Source organism: Macaca nemestrina, chromosome 3 (assembly GCF_043159975.1).
Source record: "Macaca nemestrina isolate mMacNem1 chromosome 3, mMacNem.hap1, whole genome shotgun sequence".
Lineage (NCBI taxonomy): Eukaryota > Metazoa > Chordata > Mammalia > Primates > Cercopithecidae > Macaca > Macaca nemestrina.
This window is the reverse complement of record NC_092127.1, coordinates 70,345,836-70,368,248: the sequence shown is the minus strand read 5'-3', so window position 1 is coordinate 70,368,248 and position 22,413 is coordinate 70,345,836. Positions and strand designations below refer to the sequence as shown.

At 37.7% G+C, this 22,413-nt stretch overlaps 1 protein-coding gene and 1 long non-coding RNA gene across 4 annotated transcripts in view; both read left to right on the top strand.

The window, feature by feature from the left end:
- Nucleotides 1-14,681, top strand: part of LOC105486187 (synaptopodin 2) — a 172,929-nt gene extending 158,248 nt beyond the window's left edge. For 2 of the 3 annotated variants that reach the window (XM_011748905.3, XM_071093099.1), the window contains exon 5: nucleotides 13,313-14,681. In XM_011748905.3, coding sequence (XP_011747207.2) covers nucleotides 13,313-13,846 — 534 coding nt within the window. In that variant the 3' untranslated portion in view covers nucleotides 13,847-14,681. The remainder of the gene's footprint in view (nucleotides 1-13,312) is intronic. The other variant, XM_011748906.3, reaches the window with a different exon arrangement.
- LOC105486186 (uncharacterized) lies at nucleotides 2,808-8,337 on the top strand. The gene is made up of 2 exons (XR_003019035.2): nucleotides 2,808-8,044; nucleotides 8,176-8,337. It is a non-coding gene; the product is annotated as an uncharacterized lncRNA (long non-coding RNA).
- Nucleotides 14,682-22,413: the final 7,732 nt, after the last annotated feature.

Sequence of the window (22,413 nt, the reverse complement as noted above, 5' to 3'; positions counted from 1 at the left end):
TAGCAGCTAAAGCCATGGGCAAAATTAAGTATTTGGTCTCTAATTTCAAATGTTTAATAAGTAGAGATGCGTTCCAATACCTCCCGAGACATCCTTTCAACTATTAATGACAGACTACAAATATATCTGGAATTAGTGTTTTCAATGGAAGTAAATGCTGCTTATTCTGAAGAAATGTAACTGGGATACTTCTGATTAAAGATTTTTCCTGTTTCCCATTTGTATTTGAAAAGCACATGATCGTGACCATCATTGTATATTTCGCTTTAACTCATGTTTCTCCTCCAGCAAAACAATCATACATTTGAAAATCCCACATAGTTTGTGGCATCTCCATGTCTCTAAAATGAAATGACATACATGAAATTATTGTGCAAATTCCCTCAAACAGGAAAGATATCATTAAATAAAACTTACCATTTGGACCAGAGATGTGATAAGGGAATTGAACATAATTTTTTTCTACTCTGTGCTTAAGAAAACAAGCTGTTGATGCCTTTCCTGATGAAGAGCTGGATTTATGATTCCTAATTTTATTTTTATTTATTTATTTTATTTTTAAGATGGAGTCTCACTCTGTCGCCCAGGCTGGAGTGCAGTGGCGTGATCTCGTCTCACTGCAACCAACCTCCGCCTCCCGGGTTCAAGTGATTATGATTCCTAATTTTAAACCTCACCCTGGGGTCATGTTTTTGACCAGGAAAACATAAATATGATAGGGAGTAAATCTTACATGTCTCAAAGAACAGTAGGTTAAAAAGTTTCCCCAGGGCCCAGGATATTAATCAAAGGTTCCATTTAATAAGCTTAGAAACATAATGGTCAGAAAAACAGTTACAAAGGTCAAGTCAGTCACTTTCCTCATCCTGTATTCTCCACATCTTTGTGAAATTATGTCGTCACACACTGTATAGTTGCTGATGTGTCTTCGTCATTGCCATTAACTAGCTTTGAATTGTCAGAGATTTTTAATGTAATTAGAAGTCGGAACAGAGGATGCTTCTAAACACATCAGTGGGAAGTTTGGGGAATATTATTGTGCAAAAGCCAAATCAAGGTTGTTACATGGTATGCACACATTTCTTAAGAGTCCTTGTTTTTAAAGTCATAACTGATAAAATTTTCCTCTAAAAAAGCAAAAGGCATTTTAGTTGGGAAATAATTTTTCTTAAGGGCTTTTAGCTCCACTTCAAATAGCAGTCACATAATTATAACTGAATACAATATAAAACATGTTTTTTATAGTGATAATCATGACTCTCATAATAAATTAAGTGCTTACCATGTGCCAGGTACCAATATTTTTCTCTACAAAAACTTCCCACATGCTGGGTGCAGTGGCTCACTGCAAGCAATTTGAGAGGCTGAGGTGAGAGGGTGTCTTGAGCCTGGGAGGTTAAGGCTGATGAGCTATGATAGCCCCACTGCTCTCTAGCCTGGGTGATAGAGCAAGACCCTGTCTCAAAAAAAGCAAAAACCCTAAAAAACTCCCACAAGGTCAAAAGATTATTTATTTTAAACAAGATCAACATCCTTTGTTTATTGTGAAAATTACTTTTTTCTCCATAGAAACTGATGAAATCTGAACTTTTTATATATATTATTCACTTTTTCTACCGTGGGAATCTAAATGAATGACGTTTGCTATTTAAATCTTTTGAGGAAAGAGAAAACTTCAGAAAATATTTTGAAATGTGTTTAACAGATTTATTTTTTACATTTGAACCAATTAAACCAGACTTTTATGAAAATAAACTTAAATAAGGCTGTTCCCCAAGAATTATAAAAAATTAAAACAGCAATCCCAGCTACTTAAATAGAACACAGTCTATATTAATACAAGTATTTTCACAGGCTCTAACTTGTAGAGTGACATACTTCTTTTTTGAGAATAAAGAAAGGTAAGAGGGTAAAACTTGCTGGTATAGTAGTTTTTTCTGTAAACAGAGTTAACGCCTTAACATACATTATTTAAATAAAATTTTATTACCTATAGCTTTACTTCTCCAACTTCCCTATACAAGCACATACTGGCTTGTATAGGGAAAATTACCTAATTTAGGGTAATATTAGGGTAAATTACCTAATTTATATGCCTCACTTTCCTTATTTTCAAAATGGAGGCTATAAGGTTGTTGAGAGGATTAACTGAGGTAACAAATACAGTGTTTAGAACTGTAGCTAGTACATAGTAAAAGTTTTATACATTTTAGTTATTATTATCATTGCTTCAAAGATGAAAGAGACAACAAAAGTATACGCACACATTCCTCCCTCATGTTGGTCTTCTCGACCTTAAACTGAGCATCGTTATTTTTATTCTTTTATAACAGAAGGTTTAAAAAAAATCAAGAAGTGTATATTTTGGCCCACTTAGACCTAGCAGGGAGATGAGGTCAGTGGCAATGTTTCTGGCCAGCCCAGCTGCCTGCGTTCTGATGACAGGAGGGCAGCAGGGGTTGGCACAGCAGCCTCGGAGGCGTGCACTGCTAATGCCACTTCAAAGGCAAGTCTCCCTCCTATTTTTATCCTGGGTCAGCAGCCTGCCTTTGCAGTTGCCTCTTGAACAAAAGGTCCTGCCAGGTCTCTGACACCTTTAGGGCCACACAGTCTCTTCCCACAATAACAAAAATAATCACCATTTGTTGGGCTACGTGGCATTCCATTTATAAACACAATCTTTACTCTGCCCATAATCTTGAAACTGTAGCCAGCAATACTCCCATCTTGCAATTAAGGAAAGTAAGGCTGGGAGAAGTTGAATTGCATGGATAACAAGAGACAAAGGCAGAACTTTCAGGTCAGTGTGACGTCCAAGTTTCCATTCTTTCCAATATAAGATGCTGGCCTCCATTGTGATTTACAAGCCTTACCCTTTCACACAAAGAGATTTCCTTGAAGCAGGAAGTAAAACTTTTTATTTAAAAGTCTATTGTTTTGGAAGAGAAAATTTAATCTAACAGTTAATCTAAGATGACTAGTCAGTAACAGAACCAAGATGATATGCTACATACAAGACCCTATCTCTTCTTTTGATGTCAGAGTATGTCCGTTGCATTCATGTAACTATTTATTTTATTTTATTTTATTTTATTTTATTTTATTTTATTTTATTTTATTTTATTTTTAGATGAAGTTTCACTCTTGGTGCCCAGGCTGGAGTGCAATGGCACAATCTCAGCTCACTGCAACCTCTGCCTCCCGGGTTCCAGCGATTCTCTTGCTTTAGCTTCTCAAGCAGCTGGGATTACAGGCATGAGCCACCACGCCCAACTAATTTTGTATTTTTAGCAGAGACGGGGTTTCACCATGTTGGCCAGGCTGGTCACAAACTCCTTACCTCAGATGATCCACCCACTCGGCCTCTCAAAGTGCTGGGATTACGGGCATGAGCCACTGCGCCTGGCCCATGAAACTATTTAAACGACGTGATTACCTGGCCACTTTTCTATTCAAAAATATGGTTTATAAGTCCTGATTCTCTGCCCTTCTTGGCAGGCAGAATAATACTGTGAACTTCTGCTGAAAGAAATAGAAACTCTCTTTCATTTTCTAGATAAGAGAGTCCTACAACAGAATTCCCAAAAACTCCAGCTGGTAGAAGTAAACTTAAAATCCACTTTAAGAAGGCAAGTGTTAGGGAATGAGGAAAAGACTATTTTATAGAGACTAAAACAAAATGACCTTAAAAGTGTTTTTATCGTCTGACATCAAGCTTGGTTGTATCTAAATCATCTCAAGGGAGCATTTGTTTTATATTTAAAGACCTTTAGGTAAAGGGATTCTATATCTCTATGCAGAAATTTTTTTCCAGTGTGGAATTGTTTCTACTGTCAAGAAAATTGTCACTGAGGGCTCATTAGAGCTAGGAGTGACTCTAAGAGATTAGTTAGTAGAGGCTGCCATTTCCTAACATCTCCTTGCAGTCTTATGATAAACGGTAAATCGACTTTCAGCTTGCTCTTCTTCAACCCTAATTCCAATCTCCTTTATCTTTTTCTTCTTAGATCTTATTTATTTAATCTAGCAAATGTATTCCAGGTTCTCTTTAGGGTTCATGCATAATTTTCTAAGACTTTTCTCAATTGTGAAATCAAAGCCGTTTGAAACTCTTAAACTTCCACTGACTGAATGCAAATCATTTATTTAAACGTTAAAAATCTTCCACTTGTTTAGAAAAATTGATTTGTTCATAAATATTGGCGAATCCTGTCTGTCTTGGTGAACGTGACTTGGGGTGCATATTGGTTTGCATATATTTAAGGTGGTGGGGATAGTTCTGTTTGTGTCCCTTGTCACGTGTAACTGATATGTGAGAGGGGCTGCATCTTGTGAACTGACCTAAAATTCTGGTGAAGATAACCAAATTTTCAGTTTATGACAGCCTGATGTAGAAATTATCATTCACTCATTCAACAAATACTTACGAAGCACCTACTATTCTGGTGCCAAGTACTGTTCTAGGGAAGCCTTAAGGAAACAAAAACCTTTACCCTTAGATGGACCTTAATTTCTGGTGGAGAGAGAAAAATAAAATGATTAAGTAGAATATTTTTTACGTTAGATGAGTGTAAGTCTAAGAGAAGGATTAAAGCAGGGGAGAAAGGTAAGGAATTCTGAGAGAGGGAGGGAATTGCCAAGCTGAGTGATCATGTAATATTTGAGCAAGGCCTGAAGAAAACAAGATAGGAGTCATGCTGGTACCTGGGGAGAGCAAGTACAAAAATCCAGAGGATTGGCAAGCACAAAAATCCTGAGGCATGAGTGTACCTGGTGTGCTCAAGGTTCAAGGCCAGTGTGGCTGGAGCAAAGGGAAAGGAAGAGAACATGAAGAAGATGAAGTCAGATAATGCAAGGAGCCAGTTGGCAGATTTTGTGAGGTCTGGTAGGTCAATGAAAGGACTTTGGTGTTTCCTTTTTTGAAATGAAAAGCCATAGGAGGTTTTTAATCAGTGGACTGAATCACATAATCTGACTTGAGTTTTAGCTGGATTGTTTTGGCTAGCATATTAAGAATAAATTAAAGGAAGTGAGAATGCAACTAGGGAAATCAATTAGGAGACAGTAGCAATAATCCAGGTGAGACTTTTTGGTGGCTTAGTCCAGGATGCCATCAGTGAAAGTTGATAAGACTTGGTCGAATAGTGGATGTATTTTGAAGTCAGTGCTGACAGATCAGGTCTGGAGTGTGAGATGGAGAGCAGTCAACATTGATTCCCAAAATTTCAACTTGAGCAAATGGAAAAATGGAGAATACCTCATGCTTCCTGCATGGTTTCTTCTACTTGTGTATTCCGTCTAGGACCTCTGCTTTTCAGAAATTCTAATCAATGATAAAAAAGGCAAAAGAAATACCTTTTATTCCTCTTTGCTTTTCTTGGACCTCCCAGAATCTGTGTATGATAAAGTATATGTTTGTGATGAATATTTACTGATCATGTGTTTAAGAGAGAAGAGAGTCAAAGGAATTGAAATCATATCAGTTGAAGCCCCTTTCTCTACAGTGCATGTGTAAGCAGGGTTTCAGCCAAGAGAATTTTATCGCTTTCAAGGTTTATGGTATAAAATAGTTTAAACTTTGAAACATACATCACATTTATCTTCTTTGGCTTCTAGGACTGTTTACATTGCTTTAAAATTCACTTCTTTGTGCTAAGTAAACCTCAGATCACACTTTCTTTTTACATGTCAAGTGTTCCCTGCCAGTTAAATTGGTTACTATACAGTTTAACAAGGACTCTAACTAAGCTGTCTTATTAACAAGCTGTGTGGATAAATCAACATTTGATTGACATGAGAAGATGGTTTATGTTAAGCTGAGAAAGGCCCTCAGATCTTCTGAGCTTTTCTCCTGCATGCAGAGCCCCAGCTCTCTCACCTTCATGCAGCAGAAATGCATTTAAATGCGATGCTCTGTATTCCCTACGGCCTGGTTACCTGCCTGTTCTTGTGACAAATGCCAAGACGCCAGTAGTCATTAATCCAAATTTAATCAAAATTTAAATGACCTTTTCCAAAATTTCTAAGATCTCACTCCATTTAGTTTGCATGGTTTTGAATCTTTTTTTAAAAAAAAGATATTCTCAGACTGGGCACAGTGACTCATACCTGTAATCCCAGCACTTTGGGAGGTCGAGGCGGGCAGATCACCTGAGGTCAGGAGTTTGAGGCCAGCCTGGCTAACATGGCAAAATCCTATCTCTACTAAAAGTACAAAAATTAGCCCGGCGTAGTGGCGGCCACCTGTAATCCCAGCTACTCAGGAGGCTGAGGCAGGAGAATCGCTTGAACCCGGGAGGCAGAGATTGCAGTGAGCCAAGATTGCCCCGCTGAACTCCAGCCTGGGCAACAAGAGCAAGACTCTGTCTCAAAAAAAAAAAAAAAAAAAAAGATATTCTCTCAAAACAATATCGTTGCAAGTATAGTCCAGTTAGATTTAGGAACTCTGGTATGAGACTGCCTGCCTGGGTTCAATTTTCCACTCCAACTCTTACTAGCTTTTGCCCTTGGGGAAATTACTACCTTCTTCAAGTCTCACTGTCCTCTGGAAAAATAGGGATAATAATAGTGTCTCTACTTCATGGGGTTGTGACAATTACATGAAACACTCCACATAAAGCAATTAGCCCCCACTGCCTGGCACACAGTAAGCAGTCTATTAATGTTGGCTATTTTTAAAGACACAGGTAGAAAAATGCCTCCTTAGCGTTAAGCCCTTTTGTGGGACTTATAACACCCGGTGACTCATGAGTTCAGTGGGAGCCTTGCATGCATTATATTGGGCCAGCTAAAGATTGGTGTGTGCTCTCATGGGTTGAACAATTAAAGAACAGAATGCTCTAAATGCACACAGATTGAATGTTCCACATGCAGTATTAACTATACCATCTGCCAGATGACACGGTCCCTCAGTCATTTTGAATGATGTCTTCACTCAGCACATGGCCTTGTGTTTATGTACACACATCTACATAAGAAGATCAAGGTATTATACCTGCATTAGCCTTGCCCAACAAACTGGAGGAAGAAGGATGTGGAGAACTTGAGGGAATGAATGACATAGATATTATTTCTCCTTAGTTTGAAAAATAACAGATAGCAACAGGATAGTGAAGATATCAGGAAAGGTGGAAGAAACTGGGAATGTATGAAGGAATGGCTGCATAGAAGTAGAAGCAGATGTAATCCATGTTAGCAGAATCACTGGGGTAAAGCCATGGGAAGCAATGTTTTATTCAATGTAATAAAGAAGTTCCCAAAATCTAGAGCCTAAGGATTGACCAAGATGCTCTGGAAACAAGTACCCCTCTTCTCTAGAGAAAGGCCTCAGTGAGGTATAAGGTTTCAACTTTATTTGAAGTTATTAGAGAAATTTCTTGGAACTGATTTGTAGAAAAAATATTTCCAATTTTAGCTTACATTTTACTTTAAAAAGAAAAATAAGAGAGAGGGAGCTTTGTACTGTATTGAAAATGAGAGGACAAGATATTGAAGTTTTACCCAAGGCCCCCAGATAGAAGAGATGCTGCCCACCGAAGTGACATTCCAGATTCAAATACAGACTTTACGAAGAAAATAGTAGCAAATGACTTCCACAATTCTTGAACCCTTCAGCCAGGTCCGAGTGATTAAAAGGGGTTTGATTATGGCAAGGAGAGAGGATTCTGTGAGAAGGAATTCCAGAGTGCTGAAGATGTGTGTGTTTGGAGTAGGTGGCGTGGAGGGGGTTTCACCTTTTTACCTCAAGCTGTGTGCGAGAAGAGTTTCAAAGTGTCTTCCTAGAGAACTTCATGGGAGATACTTGCATGAGGATGGGTAGGAGGTCAGAGTGGGGTCTGAGTGCCACTCAGGAAATTTGGAGGGCAAGGGACAGGCCGAGAAACTGTTCTGGCAAAGAAGCAGGAAATTTTCTTCTACATCCCCACAGGCAAATGATGTGAGTAGCTACGCACTGTAGGTAGACAGCTGCCTAAGGGAGCACACAGGATGAGTGCAAAGTCACCCCCTAGAAGAGAGAAGAATTAGCATGAATCAAGGACTGGAGGTAAGATGTCCCCAGTGATGGGAATCTTTCAATCTCCCATAAGAGTAAGAGGCCAGAATATCATGTTGCCAAATCAAGTAAAAATTTCCTTCTGCTCTTTTCTCTCTACTCTTTTTTTCCTCCAATCTCAGGGGACCAGAAGGCAGAGTTAGCGACCTGAGAGAAGAAGCGGAAGTAGAGTGAAGAAGTCAATCAAACTCCTCCCCTGAAGGAAGGCAGGCTTTCTGAAGTGGGCCCCAGCTGGGGAAGGGGAGGAGATTTAACTTTAATAAAGTTGAAATTGGAGTTTGTTATTTCAGGAGATGGAATCTTCTATTTCAAAATAAAACTGGTTTGAGTAACTTAAGGCAACCATTAAACTATTCCCAAAAGTAAGCAAAATGCCCCAGGATCTGCTAAGTTTTCTTCCAGTGGCAGCAGAAAACTTTTTTTATTAATAAAGTTTAAAAGGTAGTGGGAGACAAAAAGAAAGCAGCATTTGATGACACATCATGGGTAAAGCTAATTTAACATCTTGGTTACAGTTAAGTGCTCTCATACAAAAAAAAAATTAAATTCCCTTGATAATGGTACAACCCATGCTTGAAAGGACAACCCAGGACCTAATCCATGCTATGCTAGGATTCCAGCTTCAGACATTCAAATTCCAAAACAAAAGAAACACCTCTGCTACTTTTAGGTTCCTTTGGTCATTTCTGGCTCAGGGTGTATCACATGGCTGCATTCAGCAAGCCAAGCAGAGAACAGCCTGAGCCTTGGAACTGTGATGGACAGAGGCAAACAGCACCAAAAAAACACTGTGAAAATTGCTTTGGGGAAATACATTAAAATTAGAAGTATGGGTGTAGGTGGATGCTAGAGGCTTGCAATATTTTGGGCACAAACGGAAACTACATTGTACCTATGGAATGATTTATTTATATCCCAGTTGGATCTCTAACCTAAAATGGTCTATCATTTTATTCTCTATTACTAGCACATGAAAGAATGTGGAGGCATGTTCGTCAGTCTGGGGAAATGCAGAAGAGCAATGGTCATTTTGCTTATTGAGCTCATCACTCCTCTTTCCTCACAACCGACCCTGCTCTTACATTTGTCATATGCATGTTTGGCGTGAGATTTTTGCTTTCAGCTTCAATCCTAGGTTTTAATTTCCTTTCAGAAAGCCTTGGCTTACTCTTTCCATCCCATATTTCAATATTTTAGTTTTCTCCCTGCACATTCATCTCTTTGTTAATAGGATATCACTGAACGATATTTTGAACTTTCTAAATTCTGTCAAATTTCAATTCTCCTGGATATTTTCAAACTCAGTGCATGAGAGAAACACCAAAAAATAATTCCTCTCTTTCATACAATGTTTTGGATGTCTTATCACTGCCATGTATGCTTTCACATAGTACTTAATACTCCCAAGTATATTGATAATTATTTCTTTTTCCAGTTATTAGTCAGTGAATTAAACACCTGTATATATGTTCAGGGGCCTCACTGAGATTTCTGTAAAGTCTTAGCTCCCTTTATCTATTGCCATCCTCTCAGCCTTCTATCTTTTAAAATACCTAAATAACTGACTAAAGCAGTCCCTCAAGGTGTACATCTAATTGATGCAGGATTTTTTTTAACCTCTTTGCCAGACTTGCAACAGGGGTGCCCTGTTTACTCAGCCCACTGCGCTCAACCCCTTGAGGGAGGGAGCACATGAGTGAGCGAGTGTGGGATCTGGCTGGCCACTCTGGGCACTGACAGGAGCAAACTTCATTTGGGGCCCATGGTGGTGCCCAGGTTGGGGTGCCTGCAACCTCCAAGCCCCAGAGGGAGCGTTACAGTGCTCTCTTAGTTCTGCTGTCCACAGACGGTGGTTAGCAGCTCAGCTGGGCTCTTGCCTCATTGTGTGGGGTGGCTGCCCTTCATCAATGTGGGCAAAGGGCTGGTGTGATGGCCTTTCTGGGTATCTGCACTCGGTGAGTTCCAAGCTCTTGGCCAGCGTCCAAGAAGAATGAGGTCACACAGACAATTGAAGGGCAGAGAATTTTATTAAGTTATGAAAATGGCTCTCAGTGGAGAGAGGAGCTGGAGAGGGAAGGGGATGGGCAGGTTGTCTTCCCCTGAAGTCAGGTCATCTCTTCTGTAGTCTGGCCATCTCCCTCAAAGTTCAGCCATCTCTCCCTTCTAGTGACTGAGTCTGGGGCCTTTATAGGCACAGGATGTGGGTGGAGTGGGCCATAGGTAGTTTTGGAAAACATTCGACTGGTAAAAAGCCACTATTCAGCTGGGCATGGTGGCTCATGCCTGTAATCCCAGCACACTGGGAGGGTGAGGTGGGTGGATCAACAAGGTCAGGAGATTGAGACCATCCTGGCTCAATGGTGAAACCCTGTCTCTACTAAAAATAAAAAAAATAGCCAGGCGTGGTGGCGGGCACCTGTAGTCCCAGCTACTTGGGAGGCTGAGGCAGGAGAATGGCGTGAGCCCAGGAGGTGGAGCTTGCAGTGAGCCGAGATCACGCCACTGCACTCCAACCTGGGGGACAGAGCGAGACTCCGTCTCAAAAAAAAAAAAAAAAAAAAAAAAGACACTATTCACAAAGAACCAATCAGGAGAGAATGGGCAAACAGGAATAGAAGTTCTCACTTTGGGCTGTGAGTTTCAGACTATTTTGGCTTGAAGGTGGGGTTTCACCAGGGACCCACCTCTGTCTTCCTAGAATTTCTCTGCTGCCTGCCTCTACCATAATCAAAGACCACACAAAGCAAAATCATGGGACTCTGAAAACTCTCCCAGGGATGCTGTAGACCAGTGTTGTTCTAACTCTTCCACAGAAAGGACAAAAATGAGATATAGACACACACCACAGGAGAGAGCTACATTTCCCTTCATCACAGTGAGACTTACCACTTCTCACAGTTTAGAAAACTTCCTATTTTTTCCTGTCAAGATAGTTAAAGAGTCTCTTCTCTATCTTCTCTAATCTTTTATTTATTTGTTTGTTTGTTTATTTATTTATTTATTTTTTATTTATTTTGAGACAGAATCTTGCTCTGTCACCCAGGCTGGAGTGCAGTGACTTGATCTCGGCTCACTGCAACTTCTGCCTCCTGGGTTCAAGTGATTCTTGTGCCTCAGTCTCCCCAGTAGCTGGGATTACAGACCTATGTCATCACACCTTGGAGAATTCTTTTGTATTTTTAGTAGAGATGGGGTTTCACCATGTTGGCTAGGCTGGTCTTAAACTCCTGATCTCAAGTGATCCATCTATCTTAGCCTCCCCAAGTGTTGGGATTACAGGCATGAGCCCCTGCACCGGCCCAAACTGGTCTTCTATAAATGATTTAATTCAGCTACTGTGGGGCTAAAACTAGTACTGGATTGTGTGCTTATTGAGAGCAAGGACTTTATCATCTTTAAGTCTTCAGCTTATAAAAGAGTACCTGGAAATATTAGGTGTGCAATATGTTAATTTATATTAAATGAGTTTATGAAATGAACACATACATAATGTGAAATAGAAACTAAGACCTTGAAGGTGACTAAAAGTCAGGATTCCCCACACCTCACCCAAATGTATAGTAAAGAGAATTATGAGTGGTTCTGAATTAAGACAGGATTAGTGAAAGCAAGTTTTTGCTAAGATTCCACCGTTGTAAGTAAAATTTAAGTGATTAAAAAGAGAGAATCAAGATTCATTATATTGACCCCCTTATTCTTCAGATAGAAACCAAGAATGAACCATCTGCCTTCTTTGTGTGCCTAATAAAAAAAACAAAAACAAAACATTTGAATCTGAGATATTTTGCCTAAATCCAGGTATTGATATTCACTTTAAAGTTAAGAACTTGATTAACAGAAAAGCTGTTGAAACTGTTTATAAAATGAGAGCAATTTTTAAGCATAGTAATGTTTTTTGTTAGGAAACAGGATGTTTTGATCCTTTCAAAGTTGATACTCCTGTCCCCTAGGTATACCCTTTCTGCGGTTTTGCCAAGAGCTTATCTCAGGTAGTCTCACGCATACTGGAATGTGTGAAGATGTAATGTAGATAGCCAGCCATCAGCATTCCTAGAAATGCAGAGGCATAAAAGGAGAGAATGAGAACACAAGAGCTTTCATTAAATTATATTGCTGTAGCCGGGCACCGGGGCTCATGTCTGTAAGCCCAACAACTTGGGAGGCTGAGGTAGGAGGATGGCTTGAGGCCAGGAGTCTAATACCACCAGCCTGGGCAACAGGGAGATCCTGTCTCTAAAAAAGATTTTTAAAAATTTAGCCAGGCATAGTGGTGTGCACCTGTAGTCCCAATTACTTGGGAGGCTGAGGCAGGAGGATTTCTTGAGCCCAGGAGTTTCAGACTGCAGTGAGCCATGATCATGCCCTACACTCCAGTCTGGGCAACAGAGTGAAATCCCCACTCTAAATAATAATAATAATAATCAATAATATCTTTGTGTTGTTAGTCAAGCAGAATATTTAGTATACACAGAGGAATGTTGCAGGGATACAAACTCTCCAAGAACTAGGAATGTAATACACATGAACGGAAGCAAAATGCAAATTAAACAAGAGGCAGGAGTAATTCCCTCAGAGACAAAGGCAATACACTCCACTTAGGAAATAAAAATCCATGTGATCTTCACCATATAAATAGATTTTGAGAGGAAAAGGGCCAGCCATTTAATACCAGTAATGTTAACTACATCTACAGAGCTCTTGTTTGTTTTTGCTATATTCATTCACTAGACCAAAATTAGATAACGGATTAAAAGTCACTTGGGAAGAGTAAAAAACTCGGTAATTTACAGCTTGTTTCTGAGGTTATCAATAAGTTTTGTTTATTTTGTACCAGGAAAGCAGGATAGGAATGAGGTTGGGATGCGAGTGCACGTATGCCTATGTACAGGGCAGAGAGAAGGAAAGGTGTTTCCTAGTGACGACAAAGCCCCTGCCCTGCCCCTAGTGACTATGCCTAAGAAAGATGACAGCAATTGGGGCTATGCGTTCACAGATGGGGAACAACTAGGAAGGCCAAGTGCAAAAGGTGGGGTCAAGGGGCAGCCCACCATTTGCCCTTGGCCCACTCTTGCAAAGGTGGGGACAGGCAGGACAGGCAGCCTGTCCTGGCTTTAAGACTAAGCATTCTAGGGGGTTAATTATTATTATTATTATTATTATTATTTTGCAGTGCTTGGTAATGATGCCAGGAATACTTTGGAGTAACAATCAGCACAAACCAAAATGAATTAGATATATTAATATTTTCATTGTTTTTAGGAGAGTGGGCACTCCCTTTCTCTTCCCGGAAGATCAATCCCACCCACCATTTCTGCATCTCCTTGGGTATACCAGCCTACTTATAGTTACTCTAGCAAACCAACTGATGGACTAGAGAAAGCAAACAAGAGACCAACTCCTTGGGAAGCAGCAGCAAAATCTCCTCTCGGTCTAGTGGATGATGCTTTCAGGCCCAGAAACATCCAGGAATCCATTGTGGCAAATGTGATCTCAGCAGCTCGGAGGAAGGTGCTTCCAGGGCCTCCAGAGGATTGGAATGAAAGATTGTCCTATATTCCTCAAAGCCAGAAGGCCTATATGGGCTCATGTGGAAGGCAAGAGTATAATGTCACAGCCAATAATAATATGTCCACCAACTCCCAATATGGTTCACAGTTGCCATATGCATATTATAGGCAGGCTTCAAGAAATGATTCCACAATCATGTCCATGGAAACCAGGTCTGATTACTGTCTTCCAGTAGCTGATTACAACTACAACCCACATCCAAGGGGATGGAGACGCCAAACCTGAAAGTTAGACGAATGGATCATGTGCCAACTGTGGTTTTTTAAAAAATGCTTCTTTGTAGGGTTTTAAACTTTTCTAATAGATTTAATTTCACTTTTGGTCTTGGCTTGTTCTCATAAGTCATTTATCTAAGTTTGTGTTTCTATGTGTGTGTATACACACACACACACACACAAGTAAGTGTGAATACTTCCTTGTCGGCTGATGCATAGAGAATTCCTTTGAAGAAAATTTCACTATCTGCATTGATGTACCAGCACTTATATGTAATTCATAATTTTGATTCCATTTGTAGGTATTCTATGCAACTAAACTCTACTCAATTAAAGTAAAACTAACTATTTCTTCATTGCACCTTAGTCCAGGAAGAAATTAATGGAATATGGTCTGCTAATTATCACTACCTATAACAGCAAGGAATATAACATTGCAGAAATTTCTCATAGGGGCATGCCAGTGAGCAATTATTTATTTATTATTTTATTTTTTAATTTTTTAATTTTTTTGAGATAGTGTTGCTCTGTCACCCAGGCTGGAGTGCAGTTGCGCGATCTCAGCTCACTGCAAGCTCTGCCTCCCGGGTTCATGCCATTCTCCTGCCTCAGCCTCCCGAGTAGCTGGGCCTACAGGCACCCACCACCATGCCCCGATAATTTTTGTATTTTTAGTAGAGACGGAGTTTCACCATCTTGGCCAGGCTGGTCTTGAACTCCTGACCTTGTGATCCACCTGCCTCAGCCTCCCAAAGTGCTGGGATTACAGGCGTGAGCCACCGTGACTGGCACCAGTGAGCAATTGTTTTATAAAAATATTTTCCTTGGTGTTAAGTATTTCTCTGCAACTTTTTTTTTTTTTTTTTTTTTTTTTTTTTTTTTTTTTTTTAGACGGAGTCTTGCTCTGTCCTGCCCAGGCTGGAGTGCAATGGTACGATCTTGGCTCACTGCAACCTGTGCCTCCTGGGTTCAAGCAATTCTCCTGCCTCAGCCTCCTGAGTAGCTGGGATTACAGGCACGCACCACGACACCCGGCTAATTTTTGTATTTTTAGCAGAGATGAAGTTTCACCATGTTAGTCAGACTGGTCTCAAATTCCTGGCCTCGTGATCTGCCCACTTCAGCCTCCCAAAGTTCTGGGTTTAAAGGCGTGAGCCACCACACCTGGCCTTTCTGCAACATTCTTTAAAAAATCTAATGAATTTTTCAATTTTAAAAAAAGAATTAAAATGTGGGAGTTCTCAGAAAGAAATAAACACATAACAATAAGATTATTATACATTTTAGAAGGGCTTTTGAGGAATGTTGTGATGTGTGGAGAATAGAAAGATTTAGATATATGCCTGTGTGAGGAATAGACTCTGGGTTCAGGTGTCCCCATTTGTCAAATGAGAAGATTGGATTATCTAATCTTTTAGATCTTTAACAACTCTGATATTCTGAGATCCTCTCATTTGTAGAATGCCCTCTGATGCATTGTTTATTTTTATTGCTCATTATATAAATATCAGATTATGTTTAGAAGTGGATTAGGTAATTAGTTTCACTACATGTATCATTAAATGTCCTAAAAGGATTTGTTAGGCGGCAGGCTTTGTGTTACGTGTTACATGGAGTGAGGGTAGATGTGAAGATTTAAAACTATTAATGGATTTAAGGAAGTGGTACATAAATATGTCTGTTATTATGCAATTGTAGGTTATGATCATTTATTCAGTTATAGAAAACATGCCACAGAAGCTGATGTAACAAGTGGTGCTTCTTTAGAAAGTTGTCATTAGGATGTTCAGAGGAAGTTAAGCAGCTGCTTCATCAATCCCATGACACTTGCCTTGTTAGCATGCCCATCAAATAATCAGATCAAACACCTGCTCCTTATTGCCATGCCCACGAAGTGTTAAATAAATTAAAAAAAAAAAAAAACCCAAAGTATTTGACATCTTAAGCAAATATCCAGAATATTTTTAAGTAAAAAACCATCTTGAGGATTCAAAACTTCCTTAGCTTTTTAAAGGTGATAATTTTGCTTTGTGTTACTTTTTAGCTCTTGAATGTATCACTATGATGGTCTCTTATAATATTTCACAGAACAAAAATTAAAAATAATGCCAGGGTGCAAGTGACCGAGGCCTTATCTTGAAGGTTAAAAAAAAAAAAGTGAAGAAATCACAGTAAGTTCTATTAGTGATGATAGAACCAGACATAAAATTGTTCAGTGATGGAGAAAAGAAGTGATAAATACTTTTCAAGGTTATATTGTTAAATTATGTTAAATTATCAAGGTGTAAGATGTAATTACTGACTCCCAAGAGTTTTTATAGAATCCTAAAAAATAATGCCTGATGTACAGATTACTTAGCAAATTCTCAGAAATCCCCCACATAAAAGCCTTACTTGGTTCAAAATTTACTATAGTGGTTTAATCATTTTAGATTTGAATGTTTTAAGATAGGAGAGACTCAGCAGAAAATACTTTGCTTACCAGGGTTGTGTTCTACTTCATTGCTTTCTTTTATAAGTGCTAGGAGTTATTTACATCAGTTGACATAGATATTATTCACTAAAATTTTCAACAGACTCAAAATAGAGAGATGTTTTAAACTTACATATTAGTATAAAACAGACTTCTCTCTCATTGCATGTACTAGATCAATATTATCTGTATTAAGCTATCTGAATTTATTTTAGACATTAAGAAAAAGTACACGGTGGGAAAGTTGCACATTTCTCACTCACAAGGAGAAAAACATTCTATATTTGTAGCAGAAATCAGTGGTTTGAAAAGTCATACTTTACAGATACGAACCTGAAAAGTCAAAGTGCCATTGTTAAATCATCCTAAAGTGTACTGTGGATATTCTTCTCCAGTATACTTGAAAATGAATAAAATTAGATTGCTCACATTGAAGCTCATGGTTGAGACAGGACACCTGCCACAGTGAAGTTTGATTCCTATGGGTGAGAAGATGTAGATGACTATTGTTCTCACAAAAGTAAAGTGAGTTAGTCCTATCTTCTAAATAATAGCATGTGTAGAGAAGAGCTGTTGCTTTGCAAATACATACCACATTTGTTATAAAACATTTGTTTGTTAGTAGCAATCAGATAGGTAGAAAGAGTTTGAGTTATACTGTGGATTAAAAAGCCTTCCCTAAAAGGCGAGTATGCCAGTCATAGAGACACTAATTTGGTATTTTTTCTCCTTCTTAAGTTTAAATGTCATACCAATGCATGTGTTTGAAGTATACATTAAGATGATTTAAAATTTGTTTTGTATTTTGAGTTTCTTAAATGCATGGATTCTTGTTCATTTATCTCTGAATATGTCTCTTTTCTATTTTGGCACTATTATATACATTGGAAAGAGCCAACCTATTAGGGCTTAAGTATATACATGCATTAGTGACTTGAAATTTTGGATAAAAAGTTATATCAAAGAGGAGCAGTTATTACAATTAGAGATAAATTGCAGAAATATTTTTTTAAGAGAAAGTAGACTTTCACATTTGATTTCTATTCAAAGTACTAACATCTACATGGTCCACACTTTTCTATTTTAAAAAATTGTGTTCTCCTGTTAAATAGATTGACATTTCCACTTCTGTTTATCACAAAAGACTGTATTTGAAAGATCCATACTGAAAATTGAAATTACAGTAGTAATAAATGTAACTTGAAAAATCAAGTTTAGGAGCCTTTTCATTTTTTTCTTAGAAAAAATTGTTCTGAATTACTCTTTACCACAAAGATTTACTCTTACCTACTATATATTTTTCCATTTTATTTTCTGTGATAGCTTCTATACACATCAAAATAATTTCATGCCAAGTGGGGCAACATTTTAACTGTAACATTTAAAAACTTTTGAAAAAATTCCTGAAAATGCAATTAATTTCACATGTAAGTTAAGAAGTTTAGGATCCAAAGGTATTTTAATACTATTTTTAACTAATTCTTTCCTTTGTAGTATATTGAAAATCAGTTTTAAGCACAAGCATAGCCAATGGTAATATGACTTGCCAACATATTGATTGAATGTCTACAACCACTCTGGGCTCTGTGCCTAATCTGCCTTGTTTGTCTATCCAGTTCTTCCAATTATTTGTCCTCTTTTGACTGGCCCAAGACTGACCTTTGTTAAACTGAAGCCCTCATTACAATAAGGCATATTTAAGTAAAACTTTTTAAAAAATGGCTTTGGCTCTTTCTACACAATATTAAAACTATCAGCTGAAATGTGAACTCCCTGGTCAATTGGTATCATGTAGCGCACCTTTCAAACACTTTTTTTCCTGGTAATTTCTAAATAAAATAACATTCTGATGAAAAATATTTTTTAAAGACTAGTACTTGAAAACTTTAACAATGAGGCTGGGGGCGTGGCTCACACCTGTAATTCCAGCACTTTGGGAGGCCAAGGTGGGTGGATCACTTGAGGTCAGGAATTCAAGACCAGCCTGGCCAACATAGTGAAATCCCCTCTCTATTAAAAATATAAAAATTAGCCAGGCATAGTGGTGTGTACCTGTAATCCCAGCTATTCAGGAGACTGAGGCACAAGAATCACTTGAACCCGGGAGGTGGAGGTTGCAGTGAACTGAGATTGCACCACTGTCCTCTAGCCTGCAGTAGAGTGAGACTCTACTGAAAAAAAAAAAAAAAATGAAGAGTGTTTTAAAGATTTAAATGACTTAAGAGTACTAGACTATCTTAAGATGCTAATGCTATATAAACAGCCTGTTTTTTATAAGGAATCCTAGTGCTTACTAAACAATAAACTTCAAAACATAATGAGAGGTAGGTGATGTCATCTTCACACAGAGCCAATAGGCAGCCTGAGGCAAGGAGAGTTCAATTCCCTGGCTTGTCTCCCAGGAAGACAGCAAAAGAAATACCTCAAGATTAGTCAGTGTTTCCTAAGTCCACATAATAACAGAGGCATTTAGCACAAAATGCTCCTTCTCCACAATTTTGGAAAATCACAAGATCTGTGACTTCTCAAATTTAACAGAACAGGACTTACCATGAAGGGGCATTTCATTTTTTATGGCCCTATAAAACATGACAGTTTATATTTTTAGAAAGCATCTGGCCATTTCCTCCCTCCCCCAATAAAAATCAAGTAATTTTATGAAGGGCAATAAAAGAGGAAATGCCTCCAATGTATCTTGCTCTGATACATTTTTTCTCTTTCTAAAGTTGTAGTAAAGATTTGCTATATTGTACTTTTTTTCTTGACTTTTCTGTCCACCTTCTTCATAAACTTTACTCCCGCCACTCTGCAAGAGGAAAAAGCTTCACTGACTCCTCAAAATTTCACAATTTATTTGTCTTACTGAGGGTCTGAAAAGGCTTTATGAAATAAGGCAGGATTGTCTCGTCATGATCGTTTGAATAAGTATGAGGTTTGCTCTAAATTACCAAACAAAGCATAATAGGTCATATGTAGGGAAAGGCACAATCTTATTTTAGGTTAAACTCCCCCTGAAGAGGCTTATCTATAGTATTATGAACATACAGAGGTAGAGATAGGATTTCCTGCTTAGCCTTTTCTCAGCATCACGTTTTCTAGAAAAAATTATTGATTTGGATAGTTGAGCTATAAGTGTATTCTTCAGGGATAGTTCTTCAACGCAGAGTGCATGTGTCAGAAAGTAAAGGGCCATCCTTGATACTGCCCCTGCCCCCAACTTGGATGAAGCAATCATTGTTGAAACAATGTAGAAAACCAAATCACAGGATTCTGCAGAAGCTTTGCAGCACCCAGAGCTGATCCTTCACCTGTCAGGACTAGCCTCATTTTAAGAGGTTGGCTTGGTAGTTTTTCTTGTTAATTTGCATGTCATTCATACCACAGCTTTCTGCCAGACCAGTACATAGGACAGAGAAGAATACTAGTTTAAAAATAAATTAAGGGGGTATATTTTTTCCTTAACTTTTTATTATTTGGATCCTTATGGCAATTAGATGCCTCTTTATCCTTGAATTCAAATGTTCTCTCTCTCTGGTTTTATCTACAGTAACGATGGTTATGATTAGTAGCAATACAAAATGCCTGTGATTTATTGAAGTTGATGTTTAATAAAAGGCTGATGAAAGGAAAAAGAATCCTGATTTTGTGATAAAACCACCAAAACTCAATGCCCAGCTAAGCTAAATCCCATGTTCAGCATGAACTTGATACAGAAAATCACAAAAAAGAGGGACAAAACTTTTATGTCGGGCAGTGTTCTCTGGTTGCGATGTTTAAAATTTTCATATTTTGAATGAAACTCAACTGGTTCTTCTACAATATGTTTGAATAAGCAATGTGTCTGAAGTTCTCATTTTGCATACAAAGGAAGACTGAGAAATGAATAAAAATTAATGGTTCAAGTTCTAAAATGTTATCATGTAGGAAAAAAACAGAGATATGAACAGATTTTATAGATACTTTGCCCAAGGAGGTTGCAAACAAACAATACGTTTAGCTTTCACTTTTTACAATATAAATAAATACTTTTTTCTCAAAAATAAGTCTTATATGAATTTGTAACATGTTTGTATTTTATCATTACCCTGCTATAGAATTGTCTTAGTCTGTTCCCCCTGCTATAACAAAATACCTGAGACTGAATTATCTATGAAGAACAGAAATATGTTTTCTGAGTTCTGGAGTTGGAGTCCAAGATCAAGGCACTAGGAAACTTGGTATCTCATAAGAGCTGCACTCTATTTCCAATATGGCACCTCTAGCTGCATCCACACATGGCAGAAGGAATGGAAGAGTTGAACTCCCTTCCTCAAGCCTTCTTATAAGACACTAATCCCATCAATGAGGGTGAACCCTCATGACCTAATCACTTCCTAAAGGCTCCACCTCTTAATATTGTTACATTGGGGATTAAGTTTCACATGAATTTTGGAGGGGACAAACTTCCAAACCAAAGCAATGGAACAATTTAAAAACTATTCTTAAAACAAAACACATTTAAAAATAACTAATACAAATATACAGTTAGATAAAAGAAATAAGATGTCGTGTTAGGTAGATCAACAGGGTGGCTATATTTACAATAACCTATTGTAAATTTCAAAATAGCTAGAGAGAATAATTTGAATGTTTCTAGCAAAAAGAAATAACAAATATTTAAGGTGATGAATATGCAAAATACACTGATTTAATCTTTACAAATTATTTGAATGTATTAAATTATCACATGTACCCCAAAACTATGTGCATCTATCATACATCATTAAAAAACTTTAAAAAATTTTAAAATAGTCATTCCAGAATTTAAAAAAGGTGTGGAGTGCAGTGAGGAGTTCTGAGGAAGAGTGAATTTTAGCCATAAGTATACAACAGATGTTTTTACTAACATGAAGAGATTGATATTTATTTCACAAATATTTCAATAAAACATGTATTACATTCACTGTAAAAAAAATTTCCCTTCAGTCATAAATTACCCCAATTTAACATTTTCTCCAAGTTATCATCATTTGAAGTTATCAATGGAAAGATTTTATTTTAATCCAAGAAAATTGGAGTTTTTGTCAGTATAATTAAAGTTCACCAGGTAAAGCTCATGATGGTTTTTAATTTCTCTGACAAAGGGAAACATGAAATTTCATCAGCATGAGTGGTCAGCAGATATAATAACATTAATTATTTCTGTTTCTGCCCTCAACTTTTTAACAGAGAATACCGAATTCTACTTTTGCATCAATGTACTACTAAAACTAATTTTTAATGAAACTTTATAACAAATCTGTCCAATCTCAGTCAGCTTTACCTAAACAAGATAAGATTTTCACAATTCTTTTGCAACTTCTTTAATTTTTTTTCACTTAGGCAATTAATCAATTTATATGAATTCAAAAAACCATTTGGGTAAGTTTCTATTTTTCTGAGAGTTTTATGAATACTTAATTTGTTTGAGTGCTCATTTACTCCTAAGCCAATCTGGGCATTTTAGTTTTGTCATGTCATTGGATGTAGAAAAATATCATGTATATCTATCATACCAACCTGGATATATACATGTACACTATACATAAACATACAGACAGATGCAACCAGATCTTATGGCATTTTATTTTTAAAAAATTTAGTCATAGAATAAATGACCGATGCTGATGAGACTACAGAGAAAAGGGAACACTTATACACTATTGGCAGGAACATAAATTAGTACAGCCATTACAAAAAAACAGTATGGAGTTTCCCCATAAAATGAAAACTGAAACTACCATATGGTCCAGACAATCCCACTGCTGGGTCTATAGCCAAAAGAAAGGAAATCAGTATATAGAAGAGATAACTGTACTCCCATGTTCATTGCAGCATTATTTACAGTAGCCAAGAAATGACATCAACCTAAGTTTTCATCAAAGGATGACTAAATAAAGACAATGTAGTATATATACACAATGGAGTACTATTATTCAGCTGTTAAAAATAATCCTTTCATTGGTAGCAACATGGATGAGCCTAGAAGACATTATGTTAAATGAAATAAGCCAGGCACAGAAATAAAAATATTGCATGTTCTCACTTATATGTAGGAGCTATAAAAAAGTTGATCTCTTGGAGGC